At 39.4% G+C, this 23,184-nt stretch overlaps 1 protein-coding gene across 2 annotated transcripts in view; it reads left to right on the forward strand.

Moving 5' to 3' along the window:
• LOC140241284 (uncharacterized) overlaps positions 1-16,418 on the forward strand; it is a 40,329-nt gene extending 23,911 nt beyond the window's left edge. Inside the window, exons 1-2 of one of the 2 annotated variants that reach the window (XM_072321034.1) lie at positions 6,109-6,230; positions 15,621-16,418. In XM_072321034.1, the coding sequence (XP_072177135.1) occupies positions 6,204-6,230; positions 15,621-16,418 (825 nt within the window). In that variant the 5' untranslated portion in view covers positions 6,109-6,203. Of the gene's footprint in view, positions 1-6,108; positions 6,231-15,620 lie in introns of those variants that run through there. The other variant, XM_072321033.1, reaches the window with a different exon arrangement.
• The last annotated feature ends 6,766 nt before the right edge of the window (positions 16,419-23,184 follow it).

Below are 23,184 nucleotides of genomic sequence, written 5' to 3' on the forward strand. Positions count from 1 at the left end.
TCAGTTCACATCGTAAATGAAACGAAAAACTCCGCGGGATCGAGTCTGGAGGAGAAGACGTTCTTCTGTATTATACTCACATCACCACCACCACCAAAGAGAAGGGGGCATTGTGAAGTCATCAGTTCTACTATCGATCAATTCCCTGTTTTCAGCGATCGATAATGATGCCAGTCTAGACCGAATAGACGCATTTCTCAGATTGTCAACTCCCCCACCCCCCCCCCACACACATACACAAAACACATACTTCTTCTTGCATTTTTGCATGGATTACAGCTCTCCTGTACTTTTGATGTTAACATCGTTGCATTATTGACACCAGCTATAGAGAACAATGTTTGTTTTCTCTTGACATCTCCTTTTCAAGGCCTATTTCTGCTCTTCCTTTCTTCAAATACAGGTGCCACTTTTCCTTTCTTATATCTTTCTTCCTTTTGTATTTTTATTCAGCCCTTCTCTTTAGTTCCATGTTTGTTTCTTTTACCTGTAAACATTTTTACCAAGCACTATCACCGTAATTGACATGATTGATGCAATTTGCATTTTCTTAAGAGGAAACATCAGTATAGTCTACTTCAGGTTAATCACCTTTCACCCTTTTCTTTTAGTGACAAATTTCAATTGTGCTCGAAGTGTGTTTGTTTTTCAAGTATTAAGACAGAGAGAAAAGAAATATAAAATGATAACAAACTTGCTCCATTACGTGTCACGTTGCTTTACCCGTGTCTCGGACCAATCTATCATTATCAAAATAGCCATGAAACCACCAAGGATTCCACCCACCCCCCTCAAATAAGAGAATAATCAACCCACATGTGCAGCCTCCGTTTTACTAGCTCAGCACCTGGCAAATAAAAACGGCAATCTTTGCTAAACCGCTGAAACGTGAAAGGAAAAGAAAATATTTTTCTCTCGCTCAGGTGCAAAATGAACACCATAATGGATAAGATGGCTCATGGTGGCATTATCGCGTGTTTATGAGCGAAGCGTGATGCCAAGTTACCGCTCAAGTTTTATGCGAATAGCATCGAAGAGGAACATAGTTTTTTTTGTTTTTTTTATCTAAAGCTGATGTATCAAAGTAGTGAAAATGAGGCGAAGCTGGGCCAACAGTGGTCTCCTTTTATTGCTTTTTTACCCCGTTTACGACAGTTCTATTAGAAAAAAAGGCAAAGAAACTGAAATCTATTGATAGAGTATATTTTATTTGTTTTCCGATGGAGTGAATCCAGCTGAAGTCCGACGTTGTACAGATGTGACATTGTAATACGAGGAAATATTTAGTTTGCCATAACTTGGATACGTGATAATCAACATGACCCAGTAGCATAAAACTAACTCTGCGATCGATGGTAACTATACCATAACAACCCTATTCCACTGTAGCTAATCAAAGCCAATACATTCACTAAAGTTAACCCTTGATTGCAGCGTTACTGTATGATAATTGCAAAGTTACCATAATTTTGTTCAGCAGAGCCCTTGTGGCCTGCCGGCTTCGACCTCAGCGAGATAAATTATTTATCATATGCATAACACCTGTGCAATGTGTAAATTACGGCGAATATGTAGAACGGTGTCTGTTACCATGGAAACGTCACGGCTTGGTTGCGCGTATACTGGCGGTCCATGTAAAGGAATAGAGCAAGAAAGAAAAGAACAACCGTTAAGTTATTTTCCGTTGCCGCTCGAATACTGGTTGGATCACCAGCTAAAGTAAACTGTAGAAAATTCACATGTAGAGTGGGGAAAGGCGGTTTACTATTGTCAGCAACAAAGATTGGTATGAGAAAGTTGATCTCCTGAGCGCATCAAATACGCGTCTTTTGCCGAATACTTACTAAGTTCATATCTTGGATAGAAAGGGAGAAGATTTTGTCACTCGATGTGCATTAATTTTAGGCAGTTTGCGTTTGTATCGCGGGTAGCACACACACAAACAAACGCACCCCCCACACACACACACACACCTTTTTTCAATGGTCTTTATCAATTACTATTCAATAAAAAATGCAATATTATAAACTAGTACCGCTGTACAAACTTAAGTAACAAAATAATCGCATATATTTGACACAATAAGTAACGAAAGTATACCATTCCTGTGTACTACTTCACATACACACACGCATGCATATGTATATATATATACACATAAATATATATATATATATATATATATATATATATACATATATATATATATATATATATATATATATATATATATATATATATATATATATATATATATATATGCATATATTGCATGTGCATTTTGGTGTCATTGTGCATGGTTTCGGAAGTAAACAAGGCTTCTTATTTGACTTCTAGGAGATAAAGAATGCATGAAAGTGAATCAAGCGCAATATTCCGGTGCCTCGATCATTATCATTTTTTACTATCATTATCATTTTCTTTAAAAGAAACGTTTGGTTCACTTCATTTGATGGGTTTTTATTGCACATCAAATTTTGGGACGAGGACAACACTGGTCTAAATTGCTTTTTATGTGAAAAAGTAAACAAAGTCTAATAGCTATACTGCTCAGACGACCTTGCTATAACACAATATATATTGGGATATTTTTATTTTTGTGTTGTAGCTTTGCTATCAACACTATGCAAACACACAAATACATTCATATACTAGTACATACATACGTTTACACATACATACTCACAAACATACATGTGTATGTCCATATATAGAATATGTGAAAAAGATGTCGTCGTTATATTAGAAAGATAGAAGGGCGTGGAGAGAGGGAGAGGGTATAGTCTCGTGTTGAAAAAAAGTATGTCTAAATGTAGTCCACATTTTTTTTTTTTTTTTCAGTCTGATCGTTCGAACAATCGCGGACCTTACTGTCTGGCTTTTCAGTGACGAAACATCATTACTATTTTTATTTGTTAACAACAAACGAACTCCTTCATAAATGGGTCCGTATATACTATGAATGATTGTGCGTTGGCCGGAGTATATCAGAACAAGAATTGCCCTGGTATTTCGGTTGGTCAGATCATCAGCAGGCATTGATACGCGGGTGGTCATAGAATTACTTTATTTTCGCGGAGGACGTGGATTCAATTCATTCCCAAATCGTGGATAGTCTGAAATTTGCATATCAGGAAAACCTTTCGTTTAACCCCTATTTTCTCGATTCGCATGAAATGGCGAATAAACTACAGTGATGTGTTGAGTTGAGATTGGGAATGTTGTTTTTGAACTGGACAGGGTGATGATAAACTACCAATAACTACCGCATGGTACCAATTCAACCCCAGAATAACGTCTTCCTTCATTTTGTAGTTTCTTTTTTCTCACGATATCGTTGTGTTTTCTAAGCAAAAGTATAGATACATAGATAAAGCCAGAGGAATGTCCATTATATGATATTAATTGTACAACAAGGTAGATGCTATTTCCAGATCTTCGTTGGGGAAAATTGTCTCAATATTCGATTTGAGATCAGATATTGTATGCCAAAATAATGTGAGATTATTTTCATATTCTTCGCATTCTGCATATTGCTCGATCTGGTTTAACTATAGTGTTTATCCCTTCCTTTAAAATCGTGCGACAAAATCATACTGGGCCAAAAAAAGAAAGAAAACAAACGGTTTTGTGTGCGAGTCTAACAACTTAAGTCAGGGACGTCTAGAAAAAAGAAGACTATAAAGCTCGAACTATGTACGTTCAAAGTAATTTCATCTCCTTATCTCGGATGTATATTCTGCACTTGAAAGCGACCGGAAGGTAATAGTCATTCTCGTGTAAATATAATCACCAAGTTTTCAGGCCACTCGTTGTACTTCAGCATTTTACCGGCGACGTCTTCGAATCGAAAACAACGAGTGTATGCATAATGCAAGGTCATTGTGTAACACTGTTTCGGCGACCCATGAAAATGCTCATGGTGTAACATTGCACTTTATGTTAGGGGTAGGATGGAACAGGCGTCGTCTCAATCACATGAATGTATTCTTCAACGTATTGGCGATAATAATCATTCCCAGGGGCTGATCCAGGAATTCAATAAGGGGAGGGGGCAACAAATATTTCTGGTGCCACTTCCGGGTTACATTTCATTTTTATTTTTATTTATTTTGTTTTTAATAAAGAATAAAGGGGGCACGGTCGCGCCGGTGCGCCCCTCTCTGGAAAATTTACACCTGATAATAACTCTCGGGGACATTATATATCTCTCACTGCGGTAAAACACTTCCCCGTTACTAAAATGGGTCACGGGGATTCTACATTGTTTAAAGATGAGTTAACACACTTACTTCTAGCTCCATGGGGATACTTTGCTATTTAAGGTGAGTGACTAACGGCTCACCCTTTGTTAAAACTCTTAACCACAGGTATAAATCCACTATAAAGTTGTTACTGGTTGTTTTGAAAACTGAACTTCTCTCGCCTCCCCACCCCCCCCCCCCCCCCATTACCCGAGTAATCTGATTAATCATACGACTGGACTCATCGTGTTTTTCTGCTGCTCTGTCAAGACGGAACACACTAATGATTACTCATCCTTGTTTAAACCGCTTACATAATATTAGTTTGTCTATACCGGGGATGATGTCGTGTGAAATGTAGTTGGGTTTCGGAATACTTGAATGCACTGCAGGTGCGCCATGATAAGTGGTAAAGATCAACGGATTAAAGATTGCACTGCCCGCGATCAAACCAGATGTAAATAACGGTAACATGTATGTTTGCGAAAGCGACCGCAGCAACTGATTTACATCCAAGCAAGTCATGCTTACAATTTACAAAAAGCCCCCAGAATGGTGACCATAGAAGTGTTCCAACTGGTACGTTTAGGCCCATCACGCCTAAATCAGAGAGAAATTCACACCCGAATGCGTCTCCTTTAATCATTTTGTATTAATCACTTATAATAAGTCACTTCATGGTGTCTGTTTTACAGGTCTATTTTAGAAATCAATATAGCCACGCTGCTAATGACCTTTATAGATGTATCCAAACGAATGGATAGGTTATCAAAGTGGGTGTTTGCAAATTAAAAGGTCTTGAAAGTCGCGTCATATTTAGGTGTTGTTGGGGTTTTTTTAACTGAGGAGAAAAACTACACTGTATTTGTATGTGAGCGTGAACGTACGCTATTGAGAATGCATTGTTTCTGTGGTCAGACATTCGAGGACAAAATTGTGTGTGTGCGTGTTTTATGAGTGTGGACTCGTACGCGTACGCCCTTGACGAAGTCCATCCAAAGTCAGTACTAAGTATAACACACAAGACTTTGGTATGTTAGACTCGCTCTTTTGTCCGCTTTTGAACTTTTCGCAGCAAACAAACTTATCAAGCCAATGCCGAGCAACGAGGTATTTCGACAAATCATGAAGCTACACAAATCTTCCCTTCGAAACGACGGATGTGTACTCTTTTTTTCAGACAAGCAGTGGATCTTTCTTTCTCTGTTGCTATCTCCCCTGGGATTTTGTTAATATTGCGCGAAATACCTACGAAGTTAAGCGAGTCTTGTGATTAAATCTTTTCCCCGAGTTTTAATTGTTAGCGAAAACTTGTGAAGATCGGCGCTTCTATCTTTGAGAGAAAGATAGTGAGAGAGAGGGTGTGAGAGAAAAGCAGGCAGGGGGTGAGCGCGGGACAATCATTAGACTCACAGATATTGACGCAGACGACAATAAAACGAAAACCACTGAAAAGTATTTGGATTGAGCTTTGTTGTGAGTCATGGAAGCGTGGCGCTACGGGATGGTGGATTGCTGACTTGCTGTTCATTGTTTGACCGTGGACCGATTTTGTGTGTTCTTTTTTTTTTCTATCTCTTGTTGTTGTCTTTTTTTTCATCTCCACTCCTGTCGCTTCCTTTCTTGTTCGCGTTCTCGGATGAGCTCTCGTTTTAAATGTGACGGCTCTTTTGTTGCACGAATCACTCCGCCGAATTCCCCCGAGAAGCACGGACCTGCATGCGGACTTTGTGTTCCACCGTACGACTATCTGCGTTCAGGCAGCAATCGTTTCTCGAGATTCCATGGCTTTTCTTCTCTGTAATCAACCTTGTCACTTGGGGGATGATAATCTGTAATCATCGTCGACTAAGTTGACCAGACTTTTTAAACTTTGGGATTTTATCAGTCGCTATATACGCAGTTTATTCCACCAATCGAACATTGGACGATGTGGCTCGTTGAGCAAGGAATAGACAGATGTATCTGGGACAGAACCTAATCAAAGTAAGTAAGACTCATTTTAAAAGCCTTGCTCTCAGTAAGTAGCATTTTCCTTGCTTTTTTTTTTTTTTTTTTACATGAGATTACGCTGCGTTCACTTCTCCAAGCCATCATTGTCTGTTGATTGATTTGCTAACCGCCCTTTTGGTGTATTGTGATTTTCTAACTTTTTTAACAGTTGAAATCAGTCTTCTTTTCTCATGGAATAGCCAGGTTTCTAGAAAAACAATGCAATGAAACCTTCGTTCGAAGCGTGGTGACATTCGCCAATCACGCATTTCTAAGGTTTGTTGGCACATTAGACCACAGCCAAGGAGCCTTGCTATAGCAAAGCCGTCAAGAGCATTGATTTTCCGCAGTGTTTGGCCTCTGTGGCACACAGGTGGCGTTATTCTTCAGAAAGGCCTTTGATGTTTCTGCGAAAAGAAAATAGAAAAGAAAAGAAAAGAACCCTTGGCAGCTCGATATGCCATCTTCGACACGTTCCAAGGTCAGGAACACAGACAAGTCAAATCATCGGTATACAGATCGACACTGAATGGATTGAATTGCTGCGGCAGCGCGCGACGTTGGTGATGGCGTTGGGCCGGCCGATATAATAGACTCAGGGGAGTATAGTAAAAATTTTCGCTATGATTAGCGAGGTATAGTATTTCTGATCGGTCTTACATCCAGCGGATCGAAGAAAGACGAAATAGGCGCGTTGATGTACAAATCTATGGAACCGCTTCCAATGCAGACGGCTCCATTTCCATCACTTTGTGTCTTTATCGATTCATATATACCCCCTTCCATTCCGCTTCCTCGCCTTCCTGTATTTTAGAAGAAAAGCATGCCAAGGTAAAAGGTGATTCAATATTGGGAGACTTTAACAAATTGCTGATATCCACATCACTCGATGTGTGAAAATGTCAAAACAAATATATAATGAAAAGACAATCAATAGTGTTTGCATACATGCGCCAGAGCATTTTTATGTGCTAATGCTTTCTCCAAATTATTTCATAGCGAAAGATATCTAAACAAAGTACCCTCGAGAATTCAAACTGATTATACGCACGAAGGAATTGTTAGCATAACCATTCATGAGGATATAGACTCAGCGTCAGATTGCAAGAACATGCATTGGGCGTGACTGCGATCCACCGGATGCAATATTTGTTCGACGGGAATGTTTCCGTCACCATATGATTTCAACATTTGCCGAAGTCATATTCTACAAGGTATAATTCTTAATTCTTGTACTTTGCACCGTTAAGTACACACTTAATGCATGTTTATTCGTTTTAAAGTACAAGATGATTTATGTACTTTGTACCATAAAGTACACACTTAATGCATGTTTATTCATTTTGAGCGCCCGTTTTGTCTGATAATATTTGCTCACATACACTGTTGGCACCATGCAACCATGTACAAACGTTTATCGATTTGTTCCCAGCCCAGTGTAGGTCACGAGAAGTTGTGCTCCGACGTCTCTACTCTGGGTACTATAGTATACTTTGTTTCATTTCTGTTTTTTAGTTGAAGTTTGTAAAAACGGGTCAAGAAGAGATTGCGTTGTCAGAGTATATGCGCAACCTTACTAAGTCTTTCACAAAGTCCGTTCGTCATTATCACCACTCAATGTAAATTGTAATCCTGACTGATAATGAGAACCTATTTATCTGTTGTATAAGGCGATGGGGTCCTGCTTTGAAGGGTACTGTAGGAAAAGAAAGTATTCCTAAACAAAGGGGGAAAACTCGAGAGTATTTAATGTGCAATCTCGATAACATGTGCAGGCATCATTCCAGAAGGGAGCGGAACTATGGATATCACGTTTTAGGTGTAACAAAGTGTTGGCATGCAATTGTATTAATATGATATCTCATAAAGTTCATATGGCATATCAGTCACTGGCGCATATAAGATTGCCAACATGTTTTCTCACGCAGGATGTTCTACATGTATAGCAGAGTCGACGGTCAGTATAAACACAATGTCGTATGTTGAATAAGCTTTTAGACTGTGAAACATGGGGTTTTTGGTTCGAATTCTATCCGACGAGCACACCCCTAGGGATGTGCTCGTAATATGGAATATTTTTCACCCTCTTTGTCCTTCTTGACCAAGGCGTTTGATTGGGTACTTTAACATTACTGACATGATGATTAAGGCAGGGTCCCCATGTAGGACGGAAAGGCGCTAGACCCTCGATAAACAAGACCATTAATGCTTAGAATGATCAGCCGCAGGATCACCTAATTGCCCAACGTAAATTTGTGGTGTGTTCTGCATGCCCTTCTTTTGAAAGGTTCAAGTGTTTTGATGTTCCTGTACGCCAGCAGTTGCTGGGGTATCGAAGCATTTCAATGACACCATGACGGCGTGATTAGCAAGGTGGGGAATTGTCTCTTCTCGCAAATCCCTATCATAATGGTGTTAAATATACAACACAGATTGCACGAATGTGGGACTAAAGGGAAATCCCCAAGCAGAGCAGAAGTTGAGTGTTATTTGCACTTTAAGGGCCGAACAGTTCTGAACAATACTGAATAGTTTGAGCACCGTCCTTTTGTTATCGCTGTGAGACTGGTATGAGATATAACAAAATGGACTTTGGCTAAGCAGAAATTATTGTATGCTGTATTAGACTGTTGAAATCTTTGATTGCACCTTGCGTTGTGTGTTCGTTATCAAACTGCGGAAGGAGACGTGTTGCAGTGTCCCGTTCTGTTTGCTGACCGATAATCGAGATAATTTGGCAATGTTCAAACACGATTATCCGTTTGATATCTGTTTTCGTCCCATCTCGACATTCCTCCGTAAAACAACATTACACGTGGCATCGTACAAGAACAGAAACAAAATTATGGGGGGGGGGGCAAAGTAGGAGCTAGGTTGTATGGAAGAAGTTTGACAACCAGGGTCTTCCCACCTTCCTGCGAGAACTGAACCAATAGTCCATCTAGGGGCATTACGTAAGTGCCCTACTCGTTTGATGAGTGCAATTTAAATCATGAAAATCTTCGTGACAGAAAAGTAGATGAAAAGCCGAAATACTTACTGACGTCTGCGTAATGGGACTTTCTTAATAGAGCAAATCGGATCAAGCCATTTCTCGCACTGCGTTTAGCTGATTCTCTCTTCTTTTTTTTTTTTCTTCTGGGTTTATTCATCCTCCGAAATGTCTGTGCATGTGCAGTAGTGCAATGCATTCACAGGCAATGTAAGTCAAGAAATTGTGGATATTAACATGCACGCACATGACGATTCGTCCATGTCTAGTGTGTTTTTCCTTACTTGACAAGGCGTTGTAACCATAATATTATCCCCTTGACCCAGGACGTTAGATACTGGCACTTCCGCAGTGGGTAATTACAGTGGAGGGTCCTCAAAGAGAGCGGTGCTATCACTGAAGAGGCTATACCTTGACGGACGAATAGGTTCACGACACTTTATTAACATGCTAAAAGGGCACCAGCAACTTTCTACCGTCTAATCAAGATATGAATCAATTTACAGTATACCGTAAAGCTCATGTTTTGATTTAAACAAAGCTCAATATGTGATAATTCATCGCATGAGTTTTGTCTCTCCATTCATTTCATTCTGTCACTGTCAATTGCATCTGCTTGTACACAAAATGTTCAGGACATTTTTAAGTTGGTGATCCGACTCATCAGTGCACCATGCAATAGACTTCATGTCGTGTCGAGACCCCACCCCCACCAAGCCATCATCCAACAATCAATCACGTGACTTAGTGATTTGCTAGACGAGAGGTAATGCGACCTCTCAGACACTCTGACGTTTTTTTTTATAGACTTCTACAAATATCATTCGTTACATTGTATATTCTATGATCCCTTCCGCTCTAAAGAATGACTGCCTGTCGGATTGACTGAAAAAGAGGTAAATGTGACAACTTATTGCTTGACGTCTAGACACGTGAATCTCGTGTGAGGAGGACACAAAAGTAGCATTCTTCCCATTAACGAAAAACCTGTATCTGATCTGCGATGAGACGGGATAATGGCATCTTCCGTTCCGCACAAAAGTCATAATCTATAGAACACTGTATACAAAAGCTGACTGCCGTCGTCATAATCACTGCACACCCACGACCATACCCATGATGCATAGAAAGACACAGTGAAAAACACATAAAAATGGGATAGTTTGTACCCTGGGCACAGAAACTTGAATAGGATGTCTTGCGGGCCATTTCGTGCAAGTCCATTGTCATTGTCCTATATTACCGTATATGGGAACGATGGGTGTTCCTGATTCTTTAATTGGCTGAACGTAATCCTGGGGGTATTTTGAAGTTATGTCGTTATGGACATGTCTTCACGAGAGGGAAGGGGCGGTCGGGGACGTCATATTCTTTGACTGTTAGATATACCGACCTTTTACTTCTAATAGAGCACCATGCATGGTGCAATTGAAAAGACTCCGGATTTATCCCTTTCGGTGCCAGGGACTATGGACGGTGTGTACAACGCTATATGATTTTCTGTACCATTTGACACTCAAAGCGAACAGAAGGTTAAAGAAAGAGACCTGGGTTTGAGTCCCTCTCAGTGCTTTCACTATTGGACTACTGTATAAGTGTTTTGTACATTGTCTTGAGCCAGGTTTATCAACGGTTACTTGACAATGATACTATAAATTTACATATCAATGGCAGCTTGGGCCCTCTGCACAGAGCAATGACAACACTAATGGATCTACCCTGGATAAATACCACAATGTATTCGTGTTATCATATTATATTCTCGAATTATAAAAGCTGAATGCTCCGCAGAGTGTCAAAAAAAAGTATAGTAGTTCTGTGTTATGAGGGATGAACTTGTTGTACAGTCTCGACTGGCACATTCGGTCACTCCCTCCCGATAACAGTCTTATATTACCCTTTTTACCGTCCTCTTTCCTGAATTTAGAGAGGATGAACCTTAATGGTTGGTCGAAAGACATTCCTAACTTCCTGCAATGTCTGTTTCACTTCCACTGATGATGCCTTATTGAGCCTCTCCGCATATTATGAAATCGATGGATTGGTTGGTTCTGTTCGTCAACATCTTGTGCTTATTCTTTTTTCTTTTTCTTTTTTCATTTTCATTTTGTTTGAGGTGAGGGTGGGGTGATTTGTTCTGTTTTAGCAAGCCGGTATGCACTGTGAATCAAATAGTGACAATATTTGCGGGAGCGCAGGCCGCAGTAACATAGAATGAAGGAGGTATCACACACCTTGATAGAACATACTCTCAATACTCTCATCAGTATACTGTTGAATTTATGATGATTCTTGTGTGTCTATGCATGAAAGACGGAAGACATACGGCGGTTTAAACCTCTTTTGGCGTAGTCAAGTGCAGTGGATTATACGGGAACGACAAATCGGGAGCCTTTTTGTCGGCAATCATTAGAATATAGCTTTAAAGCATTCATTGCTATGTTGTATAGAGATTGTGCATGCATCTCTGCGATTGTGCTAGAAATGGCGATCTCTCTCGTCGTGATCATAAAGTTGAGACAAGTTTAGTGGATAAAATTATGATTGTATACCAGATGTATATCATGCCAACCACAGCAGCACTTACAAATCACAATGGCATAAATCGAGCGCGACGTGAAAAAAACATTTTGGTTTAATCTAATCCTCAAATTTGTACGACTGATGAACGCTATTGACACCTCAGGGAAGAAATATGCGGAAGGCAAACGAGGGTGGTGGACCACGAAAGTTCACAGTCAGAGCTTTTTTCTTGAATGCAGTCGGTTCTCCCGACCGACCCCCCCCCCCCTCTCTCTCTTTCTCTCTCTTCCTTATTTTAGATAATGTGTTTACAAACAAATTCCTTTCTAATGTCTATTGGAATATCCATGTGGAATTAGATTTGTGTTTAATCAGCCGCTGTATCAGAATCGTAGATTAGTCGAGTCTGCAAATAAAAGTTCTGCAAGAATTTCTACAATCAAAGCGTGACTTCAGTCGAGTGACGGGTTCAGTCATCCACGGAGGAACAGATGTCAAAATTCTCCATATCATTATGCTCGTGTTACACAGCAAATATACATGGGAAACTGCTGCAGCGCATGATTTTTTTTGAGGGAAACTTCCCTTATGAACTTCTGAACTGTGTCTTGTTCTTCATTTGTGACTGTATGTACATGCGTGGGACAGAAGTCCCTCAAGAATAATAATAATAATAATAATAATAATAATAGTGGCTACTTGTATAGCGCACAGGTCCACTTTTCAGTGCTCATGGCGCTTCAAAAATGAAAAAAATATCATATATTTACATGCATATACATATTCAAACATTTCAACAAAGAAAAAAAAAAGGTAAACAAAAGCAAATATATGCCAAATAAAGAATACAACATATATCAATTAAAAATACAATATTAATCCAATATTAATGACATACAGCAATTACAGTCCTCAGTATGAAAGGAACAGATAAGTTTTAAGTTTGGATTTGAATGACTCTGTAGATGACAGTTCCCTTAACTGAAGAGGTAACTGATTCCACAATTTTGGTCCCATAACGGAAAAAGCACGATCACCATACCCATGTTTTACTCTGGGTGTTTGGAGTAAGAATGCATCTGATGATGAACGTAGCCTTCGTGTCGGATTGTATTTTTGAACAGAATTACTTATGTATATTGGGGAAAAAGAATGAACTGAATGATGTACTAATAACAGAATCTTGAAAATAATACAAGTTTTAGCACAAATGCATGTCCTTGAATAGTTTCGTTAACATGGAACTTAAAGTTATGGTCATTCTGCTGGGTGTATACGTCACGAGTTCGACACCCACGAATCATAAAGCCCATGAGTTCGACACTAAGCAAACGAGGCCCACGAGACCGTCGAACTCGTGGGCTGTTTGTTTTCTCTCCCCCACCCTCTCTCTCTCTCTCTCTTGCCCACTGTCGAACTCATGGACCTAATTTGTCTAGTATCGAATTCATGGGTTGAAGAGTCGTGGGCTATATGACTCATGGACCTTTTTTTTTTTCAATGTCGAACTCGTGGGCTGTATAACTCGTGATGTCGATGTCGTGGAGTGGCCCCATTCTACTAGATCGACTATGAAATCATTCAAAAACTTTCTTTGAATGTTTTCTACAAGTTCAATTTTTGTGAGATGTATATTTAAGAGATTAACAGTGATTTCACGCATGCATTACAGGGTTCTCGGCAGGACTTTCTTTACACTTAACGGGATAAGATTGATTTCTGTATCTATTCGTTTATCATCGTTGTCTCTTGCACATGAAAACAATGTCTCAAAATCAAATTTCATTGCTCATTTTCCACTAACAAAATCAAATTTCGATACTTGTATTGGATGGGCAAATGACTTAGCCTAATGCGATGTTGAAATCTATCCTCGTTTTCTTGAAGCGTGGTCAGTGTGGCTTATACATTACTATATAGGTTTTCTTCAAAGATATAAATCACCTTTTGTCTTTTTAAGTCAAAGACACCAGCCTCGCTATTTGTATAAGCAGGCTAACGTCAGACGTACGATAGAGCGGATATCAAAAACACTATTTATATATAACCTTGCACGTGTGAATTACGGGATTCCAATTCATACAACTGTAGTTGTCATCTACCTATTTCCTGGTGTCAAGAGTAGCAGGTCACGTATATGAGGTACACGGAAGTAGAGCTTCAAATTGTTGTCTTTGTTTGTTTGTTCACTGGTTCGTTCTGAATCCATCTATACATGGAACTGCAAATAATAATTAGATATGTATGCAGGGCTTTCATCGTAGCAAACAATAGTTCAACCATGTGTCATTACCTGACCTAGACTATTTTAATCAGTAGAAAACAACAACAACAACAACAACAACAACAATAAAACGAACCATTCAACCACAACATTTCTACAGTTATACTATGAATGTTTACGGTGCTTCTTTTTCTTTCTTTCTTTCTTTCTTTCTTTCTTTCTTTCTTTCTTTCTTTGATTGTTATTCACCACTACGAAGGATATTAATCGTTCTGAAATTGTAAACAGCAGTTTGAAGGAAAAGGTAATACACATGCGAAAAAAAAAATCAACCAAAAAGCATCAGGACGAGCAATGTAAGGCATAATTCTCATTGGCCATACACAAGGAAACTCCGACGTTTCCAGTGATTGTACCAGAGTGCAAGACCGGAGGGCTGAAGTGTAAGCTGCGGTGATGAACTCTTTCTTTCCACATCGCTAATTCTCCTCCAAGAGAATACCAAAGATTTGGAAGGGAAGACTGTCAAGGCATGTGTTTTTGAACGACTGGGAAGAGGATTTAATTCTCCGTACGAGAATTTTGCTTGAAAACAGCTCTTCGCGGGTGCTCTCTCTTTGTTTTCATTCCAAGAGGTTACAGACTTACGCGTCCATCTATCTATCTATCTATCTATCTATCTATCTATCTCTTCCTGTTTGTCTCTGTTAACGTTCAATCTCTGCCCCTCTCTTTCAATGTTTTTACTTTTACACGATGAGTGAAAAAGATCCTTGTCTTGTTCTCTCGCATTGACCGAACTTCGGAAACGAAGCACCCAGTGGTGCTCTTGTTGTTTAGACGGTCTTTGTCCAGTCAACACCATCTCAACTGGGGATGGGTCACCGTGTCACGGGCGTCCGACACGTTAATTTCAGTTCACACATCGACCATTCTCTGACCGTTTCTTCACTAACGATCTCCCCCTTGTTGTGTTGGATCACAAAGGTCTGCTAGAGAGGCGCCACGGGGATAGAAAGTTGTTTAGTCATGCAGGACACACTATGAGTAGCGCCATTTGCTCTGTAGCATTACACAGATGAATACAACTTTAGCACTTGTCTCGGAAATAGAATATCCTGTCAATCAACGTATTTCTTACTGAAAGATATTCCAACATCTCCTAGTTAAAGTTGTACAACGGAGATAATCAGGTGGTATCGATATGGAAAGCAAGAAACATAAATCTTTATCGTAATTAGTATGTATGCTTGATCGAGGGGTATCCATATACAAGCAAAAAATGTATATTCTTTAAAAATTTCTTTCATCGATGAAGAATACGATATTCCTTTTAAAGATATAGCTTGTTCGAAGCTAAAACATGAAACAAATTATGTATGTTTGATCGAGGGGTATCGGTATACTTACTAGAAAAAGGAAAATGGTTCTTGTTTGTTATTGGCGTGTGTGCTTGCCTATTCGTTTTAAAGGCTAGCTGCTGAATTAATGTCACATTAATTAGTACTCTCTCTAATTTTACGCGCGAACTCTCAACCCTGAAATGTTTTTAACGAAAAGCGCTTGAACCTTTATAGCTGTGAGACAAACATTCTTGATAACTCTTTTTTAATCGTATGTTTTATGTTTCATTCTTTGTTTGCAGTTGGAAAACGAGGTGAAACTTCTCAGGGAGAAACTGTCGTCTGCCCAGCAAACACTTGGTGAGATGGGCCATCAGATGGACTTACAAAAAACGCGAACCAGACAACTTTTGGCCGGCTGGAAAATTAAGCTCGAAGAGAGCGAGGACAAAGTGATGACGCAGGCGCAGGAGAAGGACCGCCAGTTCACCGACCTCATCTCCGACCTCATGTACTTCGAGGGCTGCTTGAAGAAGGAGCGGCAGGAGATCCTCACGCAGATGGACGACAAGGACCGCAAGATCCGCGAGCTGCAGCGGCTGGTCCACAGGCAGGAGAAGCAGATCAGCGCCCTCAACCGGGCCAACGAGAAACTCATCAGCAGTCTCCATGGCGACACCAGGGAGACGGCTATGTCGGAGGAGGAGCGCTACAGCAGCAGCGCCAAGTCGAGCGACGACGTGAGCAGCCTCGACACCAGTAGCGAGGCGGAGTCCGTGCGCGCGACGCCCTCGCCGATCATGTCCAGCCGGCGGCAAAATGGCCGCCGCTGTACCGTCCAGATGGGCTCGGACGCCGTATCGCCGGCCAAGCACAACAACAACAACGTCATCAAGTCCACCAGCCCGACCAACGGACATCAGCATCGCGTTCGCTTTGTTGACGATGTGGTGGCAGACGTGGTTGCCGATCTGCGTCTGAGTAGGCCGAAGAAGGGCTTCTTGAAAATGGAGGACAGGAGTAAAGCGCGCAAAATCTCGCTGCCCGCCTACCGCTTGCCAGCCACCAACGAGAGCGACCAGGAAGTGCGATTCTTCTGAGAAGTTGCTGGTATCTCTCACTCCATCGATACGGCGCTTATTAGTTCACTAGGCATGTCAGTGAAAGTGCACGATTCCATGAATAATAACCACTTGACTGGAAATGGCTTGGGTGCATTCAGTACAATGTACTGATGAACTTTTCTCGAGACTGTATCGATTACAGGAATGAGGACATACGTAATTTTCATGTTCTTAACGATAAACATAATTATAATTTTGTTTTGTTAAAAGTGAATCACGTGACATGACTTTTGTCAAACAAAAAATCTAGAGATACATTGAGAGCACAGAGAGTAAGAGTAAGAGAGAAAGAAAGTATGTGTGTGTGAGAGAGAGAATGAGAAAGAGAGGGAGAGAGAAACACGTGTGTTGCTTTGAATGAAAGAAATGGTTGATTCCGGAGTCCTGGAAGATTTCGATAGAGTATAGTACGATCAAAACTCTTGTGTATTTTTAAAAATGGAGAATCATACACTGGCGTGCTAATAAGCGATGTGCTATATACGAACCCATCTTGTATTTTTCTTTGTTCATTGTAGCGGGTTCAAATGTTTATTTTCCCACTTGTTGGGAGGTAGCACTGTACCATTGGTCTTGTAAGTTAAGTTTGAAAGATGTTTCGTCGAAATAACGATATGTTATCTTTTGAGATGAAACTGTCGGTATCGTCATCATCCATTGTTTAGTGAAGATCAAAAGTATGATAATATTATCGGACAACTCAACAAAAATCTTGACAACAGATAATTTTTTACCTGTAAATATTCTTCCTCTCATTTCAGTGTGATGGTGCTCCACATTCTTCTTCTTCTATTCCGTTCCGAATTGAAACTAGCCTTTTGTCACAGCCTTCTTGCTGTATGACGGCTATGACGGATACAACGGGCGAGCGAAGCGAGCCCAGCCGAGCGAGAGAGGGCCTCGGCAAAAGGCTAAGTTGAAACGTGCACGTCCATCCGTATTTCCCTTGCTCACAAGTTAGTCAGACGTACGATGATACTTGGGATCATCCCACGAGACCAACACCCACGAGTCATACAGCCCACGAGTTCGACAATAAATAAGGCCCATGAATTCGACACTGCCTTGCTAAAAACAGCCCACGATTTCGACACAACACGGGGCCTAATGTGTCAGTCTCGTGGGCCTTGTTTGTTTAGTGTCGAACTCATGGGCTGTGAGACTCGTGAGCTGAGTAACTCGTGGGCTGTATGACTCATGGGCTGTATGGTTCTTATGTGTCGGTCTCGTGACGTGCATCCTGATACTTGATGTCAGCCAAAGAGTGTGTGTTTAAAATTTCGGCAAAAAGGAGTAGAAGAAGGAAAAAACAACAACTATAGCACATAGCCTGCAATTTTAGTATAGAATGACACCAGAATTTAAAGAGTTTACTACAATCTGAATATTTCAAACTTATTTGAATACAATAAATGCCTTTTCCAGTCACCTCATATTCAAAGAGGCATATACTTTTGGGATGAAAACTTACATTTTTCGTTACATTGAATGTGCTGTAGCTGTATTTAAACATGGAGCTATACAATGTGTTGTAGCTTTCATGATTTGAGCAACATGTATACTGCATGCTCTCCTTCAGTCGCGTATGCTCATTCCAATTTTCCCATTCGAGACCGCGGGAATGTTTTTGAAGTTGAAAACATTACTGTTGCCGTTAACATAGCCTTCTTCTTATAGCATGTGCTGGCCACATATTCAATGAAATTATTATCAATACATATGTATATACGCATAGGTCGACATTATAGCGGTGGCCCGGGGCCACCAAAAATTGATGTTAGGCCACCAAATTCTCTAAAAGGCTATCTTTTTGTGGCCCGATCGGCAGCTGAAATTCAGCAATTAATTTGTATACTTCCTATCATTTCGCGCCACTATATTTCTTTTTCGGACCACCAAAGTGTTACATTCAGAAATTATAGTATATATAGCACGTGTCGGGTTAGTGTCGAGCCCATTTATTTATGCGTAAAAGATCTTTGAAATCATTCCTCAAACTTAAATCTATTATGTGTTTGATGGACATTTAAGGGCAATCTGAAATGAGGTTGTCTGTAAATGTCGATGCATGACACTGCTGTATTGATTATTACGATTATCTTTAACGTTACATGAAGAGCGGGCTAACTCTCCCTGCCGTTCGTTCGTAGGTTTCGTGATTTAAGTGACACAGGATCCTCGTGCGGTGTATCGTGCTGGTCTGTTGATTATTGCTGTCATCTTGTGTAAAGTGCTATGGAAAAAAAATCTGTTCAGATTTAGTCTGTTCAGATTTAGTTTTTGACATGTGTACGAGTGTTTTCCAATGAAGCTATACATTTATTTTATTTATGTGTACATTGTACGAAACGATATTATTGTGCTTCGAAATAATACGCAAACCTCAATGTGAAGCTGCGTTCTCGAGTCCACTATACTTTGTCTAAATCAGAGAGAAAGGGGGGGGGGAGAAAACAGAGGGAGTGGGAGACGGAGAGAGAGAAACAGAGAATTATTATAAGCGAGTCAGAGGAATGAATATCATTGTAGTTGATATATAGTCTCATAATAATGTTGCTACACCGAATTGAGGAATATTACATGCACGCAGACACACATTACTAGTATTTTGCACAGATACATATGGATATTTCCGCAAGATACGAACATGCGTAAATGCATACACATATCCTGTATAGTACATTGTAATTATATTTTCGACAAAGTTACCGATACATTAGAAATAGGACGATTTATCTCTCCTCAAATTAAGGAAAAGGTGGCAGTGCTGCCATGTACATCGGAGAGGTATAAAGAGGGATGGAAAAGGAACAGATAGAGAGAGGGAGAGAGAGAACAGATGAAAGGGAGTGACGAGTTCTTATAGGGATAGTATAGTTTTGGTTTAGACGAGGCTTCAGGTTTCCAACTTTTTTTTAAAGATAATGAGAAACCACTTATGGAATATAAAAGAGCATACAATTCTAAAAGGGATTATAAGCTTGTTTGATGTAAATTGGTTTGGAAATTCCTGAGATATCAAAAAAAAAACAACAACAACAACAACAACAACGAGGTCCTGATAAAAGGAGGGACCCGCCTTTTCTTAGGACCAGTTTGTTTTACTTTGTTTCTGGATATTTCTGCCATTTCAAAACCAATTTTCAACAGATAAACTTTGAATTCCTCTTAGAAAAGTATTGTATGCGCTTTCATATTTCACATGTGGTTTCTAATCATCTTGCAAAAAGTTAAAATCTGAATTCCTCCATACCCTCAACCAAAAAACTATACTATTCCTTTGACTTATTGTATACAAAAGTGAGCGATATGCTGTCTGTTGTGTGATGTGTGATTACTATTCCTTTTGTATTATATATATATATATATATATATACATATATGTATATATATGATTTCATATTATATATAAATGCATTACTACTTTGTTTCTTCATTTCTTCGTGGAGCCAATACGTGAAATGTCGACATGTTTATTATGTATACATATATATGTATATATATATATATATATATATATATATATATATATATATATATATATATATATATATATATATATATATATATATATATGTATATAATGATACTTGTAGTCCGCGTGTTGGTACCAGTATAGGAAAGATGACGAAGTAGAGTGGTAATGCATTTTGACAGGTCAACAGTGCTATTTATTCAGACCAAATTTTCGACGAATACATTCGTCTTCCTCGAGGTCGACAATGACAATTCTGAACGCTTGTTGCCATAAACATCATGGTTACCACTTATGTATTATTATATAGAGAATAGAGTCACCTTGTTTACTTTCAGAATTGTCATTGTCGACCCTGAGGAAGACGAATGTATTCGTTTTGAAAATTTGGTCTGAATAAATAGCACTGTTGGACTGTCAAAATGCATTACCACTCTACTTCTTCATCTTATATATATATATATATATATATATATATATATATATATATATATATATATATATATATATATATATATGTATGCTTATCTATCTATTTATTTATCTATTTATTCATTCATTTATACATACATGCCTATCTATTGTGAAGCAGAATATCTCTCATCTCTTAAATGCATCTTATACACCATTGCTGCAACCAACAATAAAAAAAAAAATATTTACTTTACAACGTCATCAAGACGAAATTAAGACAGAAACACTACTATGACGTCACCCACGGGCTCCTTACCACTGACCGTCGGAATTACATTGATGAATTTAGGCAATAAACTGCAAGAGGTCACATTGTATTTCACATAGATCCATTTCATCAATATATTGATTTTTTTTCGGCTTTGGTCAAGATTCAGATCTGTAGCTCTTTTCCTGAAATGTTCCTCCAGGAAAATCCAATCAATTCAGAAAAACAAACTTCGTAGTAAAACTCAAGCTACCATTAAAAAGATAACAATGGACGAAAAAAAAAAACCAAAAAAACAACACAAACAAACCCAAACAATTAACATAAACGCAGGGCGAAGTACACCATAGTACTGAGTAGTAAGTTAGATGTGTATATACGATTCTTTGACAAGAGTTGGCGCTAGTCAACATTTCGCCTGTCGTTGATATGCATTTTGAAGCTCAATATAACTTCTCAAAATAACTCTGATCTGATACCCCCAAATCAGCGGTAGGATTTAGCCTCTCAGATAAATATGATAAACAGTTTTATAAATTTCTTTGTGCCTTCGAAGAAATTTTGACAGTTTTCTGTAGAAGCTGATTGCCAGTAAGCTACACATTACCAACGAAATACGTTTTTCTTGTTTTAAACTTGACTAGACTCCATTTATAGAATGATTTCATATTTACCTGTTTACCGTCAGACAAAACCCAAACTAATTCGATCAACTGTGTATGAGTTGATAGCATGGCATATATAAAATACAGACAGATTTTGAGTTCAGTAAAAGGGATAGATTATTTACCAATAGTGTATTTGTGTGATTGAGCTGGAGTGAGGAAAAGAGAGAAAGAAAGCTGAGAAAATTTATTTTTTTTTTTTTAATAATTAATTTGTTTTTCTGTGGCATCTGTAACTCAAATAAAAATGGCTAGGAAAACTGTATTCAAGGAAATGTTAGACCAATATTCTGTTTGTCGTCTAAGTGGCGATATGAAACCGACAACTATACGTATGCTGGTATATTACTTTAGAGAGAGAGAGGGGGGGGGAAGGGGACAGAGACAGAAAAGGCAAGAGTAAGGGGGAGGGGGAGAGACTTGCATTCACGAGTACCATTACTAAATAGTACAGATGAATCAGTCACATCAGGGAGGTGAGACGTCTCTCCTCCCTGGTCACATGCAGTCGATTCGCTGTTACCTGCACTGTTAAGTGCAATACGATGAAAATGAATAAGGGGTAACTGTTGTCGGGACTCCGTGCGCACTGACTCTCGTGGAAGAGAGTTCCAGATATTGCCCTTTTAGAGGTGTAACTGTTAGTAGTTCATATATCACTTGACACCATCTGCCTTTCAGAACCACTGAGCTAATCAAAATTAACCTCGACGGAATCTAAGTATAAGATTGTTTACTTGAATTCCGAACGCTAAACACAACAGACAATTTTCTGCAGAAATACTGGTAAGTGATAAAACGAACGAAGGGCCCATGGTTGGTTCAACGTTGAAGAAAAACAAAAACCTCTATAGCGCCATCTCGCCACGAATTCTTTCGCCAGCAGCAGGTGCTCGCTCTGGCTCAGCTCAGTTCGTCAGCCGATATCCGAGTGTGTGTGTCTCCGTCTTGGCAACGTTACGTCATCGTATATACAGTTCCCGTGAATCCGCCACCACCCTAGCCCTCTCTCTAATCGCATCGCTGCACGTTTTTATTGTGGTGGTGGTGGTGGATAGGGTTCTACACGCAAAATTGGCGCATTGATGTACAGTACAGCTTCAACAAAGGCACTTCGTGTTCGTGGTCGTTCATGCTATCGTCAATGCGTTGACGTGTGCTGTGGTGTATGCCAGCCGATGTACGTGGGGATATCAGACGGCATTTCCATAACTACAGATCACAGTAGTGCTCTAACATTTTGGTATGTATAGCGCAAAGCGCTAGCGCTAGCGATGGTCTTTGGAAGCCGCTCATTTATTGTTTTTGTCGAAATGAGTCACACTCCACAATATGAGTGCACCGTGAGCACAGTTCTAACACACAGTTTACAATGTAAGGTACCCTATTTCAATTTAGTTGCCCGTTGGTATTTACGGATCCGGAACAGAAACAGATTGATTGGTTTCAGGATTCAGGAATCTGACAGTGAATGTCGGAACTCGAGGCTAGACACTAAATAACTTAAGAATCTACATTCCTAAAAAAAGAGAGATATTTTGGGTGATTGATGCTACCTAGACTATTGTCCTAGAATTAAGAAAGAGTAAATCAGGCAGTGGACTGTCTAGTGACAAGTGTCTGTGGTAAGTCAAGTCGTCATGAAGTAAATTTTAGATTATGTAAATTTATTGACTGACTGAGAATTTTAATACTAGATAGATTTCTACTAACTGTACTTGTAAGAACAAAGAAGACTCTAAATTTAGTCTCTAGATTCTATGTTACACTATCAAATCTAGATCAAAGGACAAAGTCTATAAACTAACGTTAATGTAAAAATGATGGTAAAAAAGTATCATGTAATGTAACTTTCTGCTCAAATGGCAATGCCTTGAAGAAATGCATGTGTTATGGCATGTTTGCTTGCAGTGTATTAGA

The sequence above is a fragment of the Diadema setosum genome, chromosome 17 (assembly GCF_964275005.1).
Source record: "Diadema setosum chromosome 17, eeDiaSeto1, whole genome shotgun sequence".
Taxonomy (NCBI): Eukaryota; Metazoa; Echinodermata; class Echinoidea; order Diadematoida; family Diadematidae; genus Diadema; species Diadema setosum.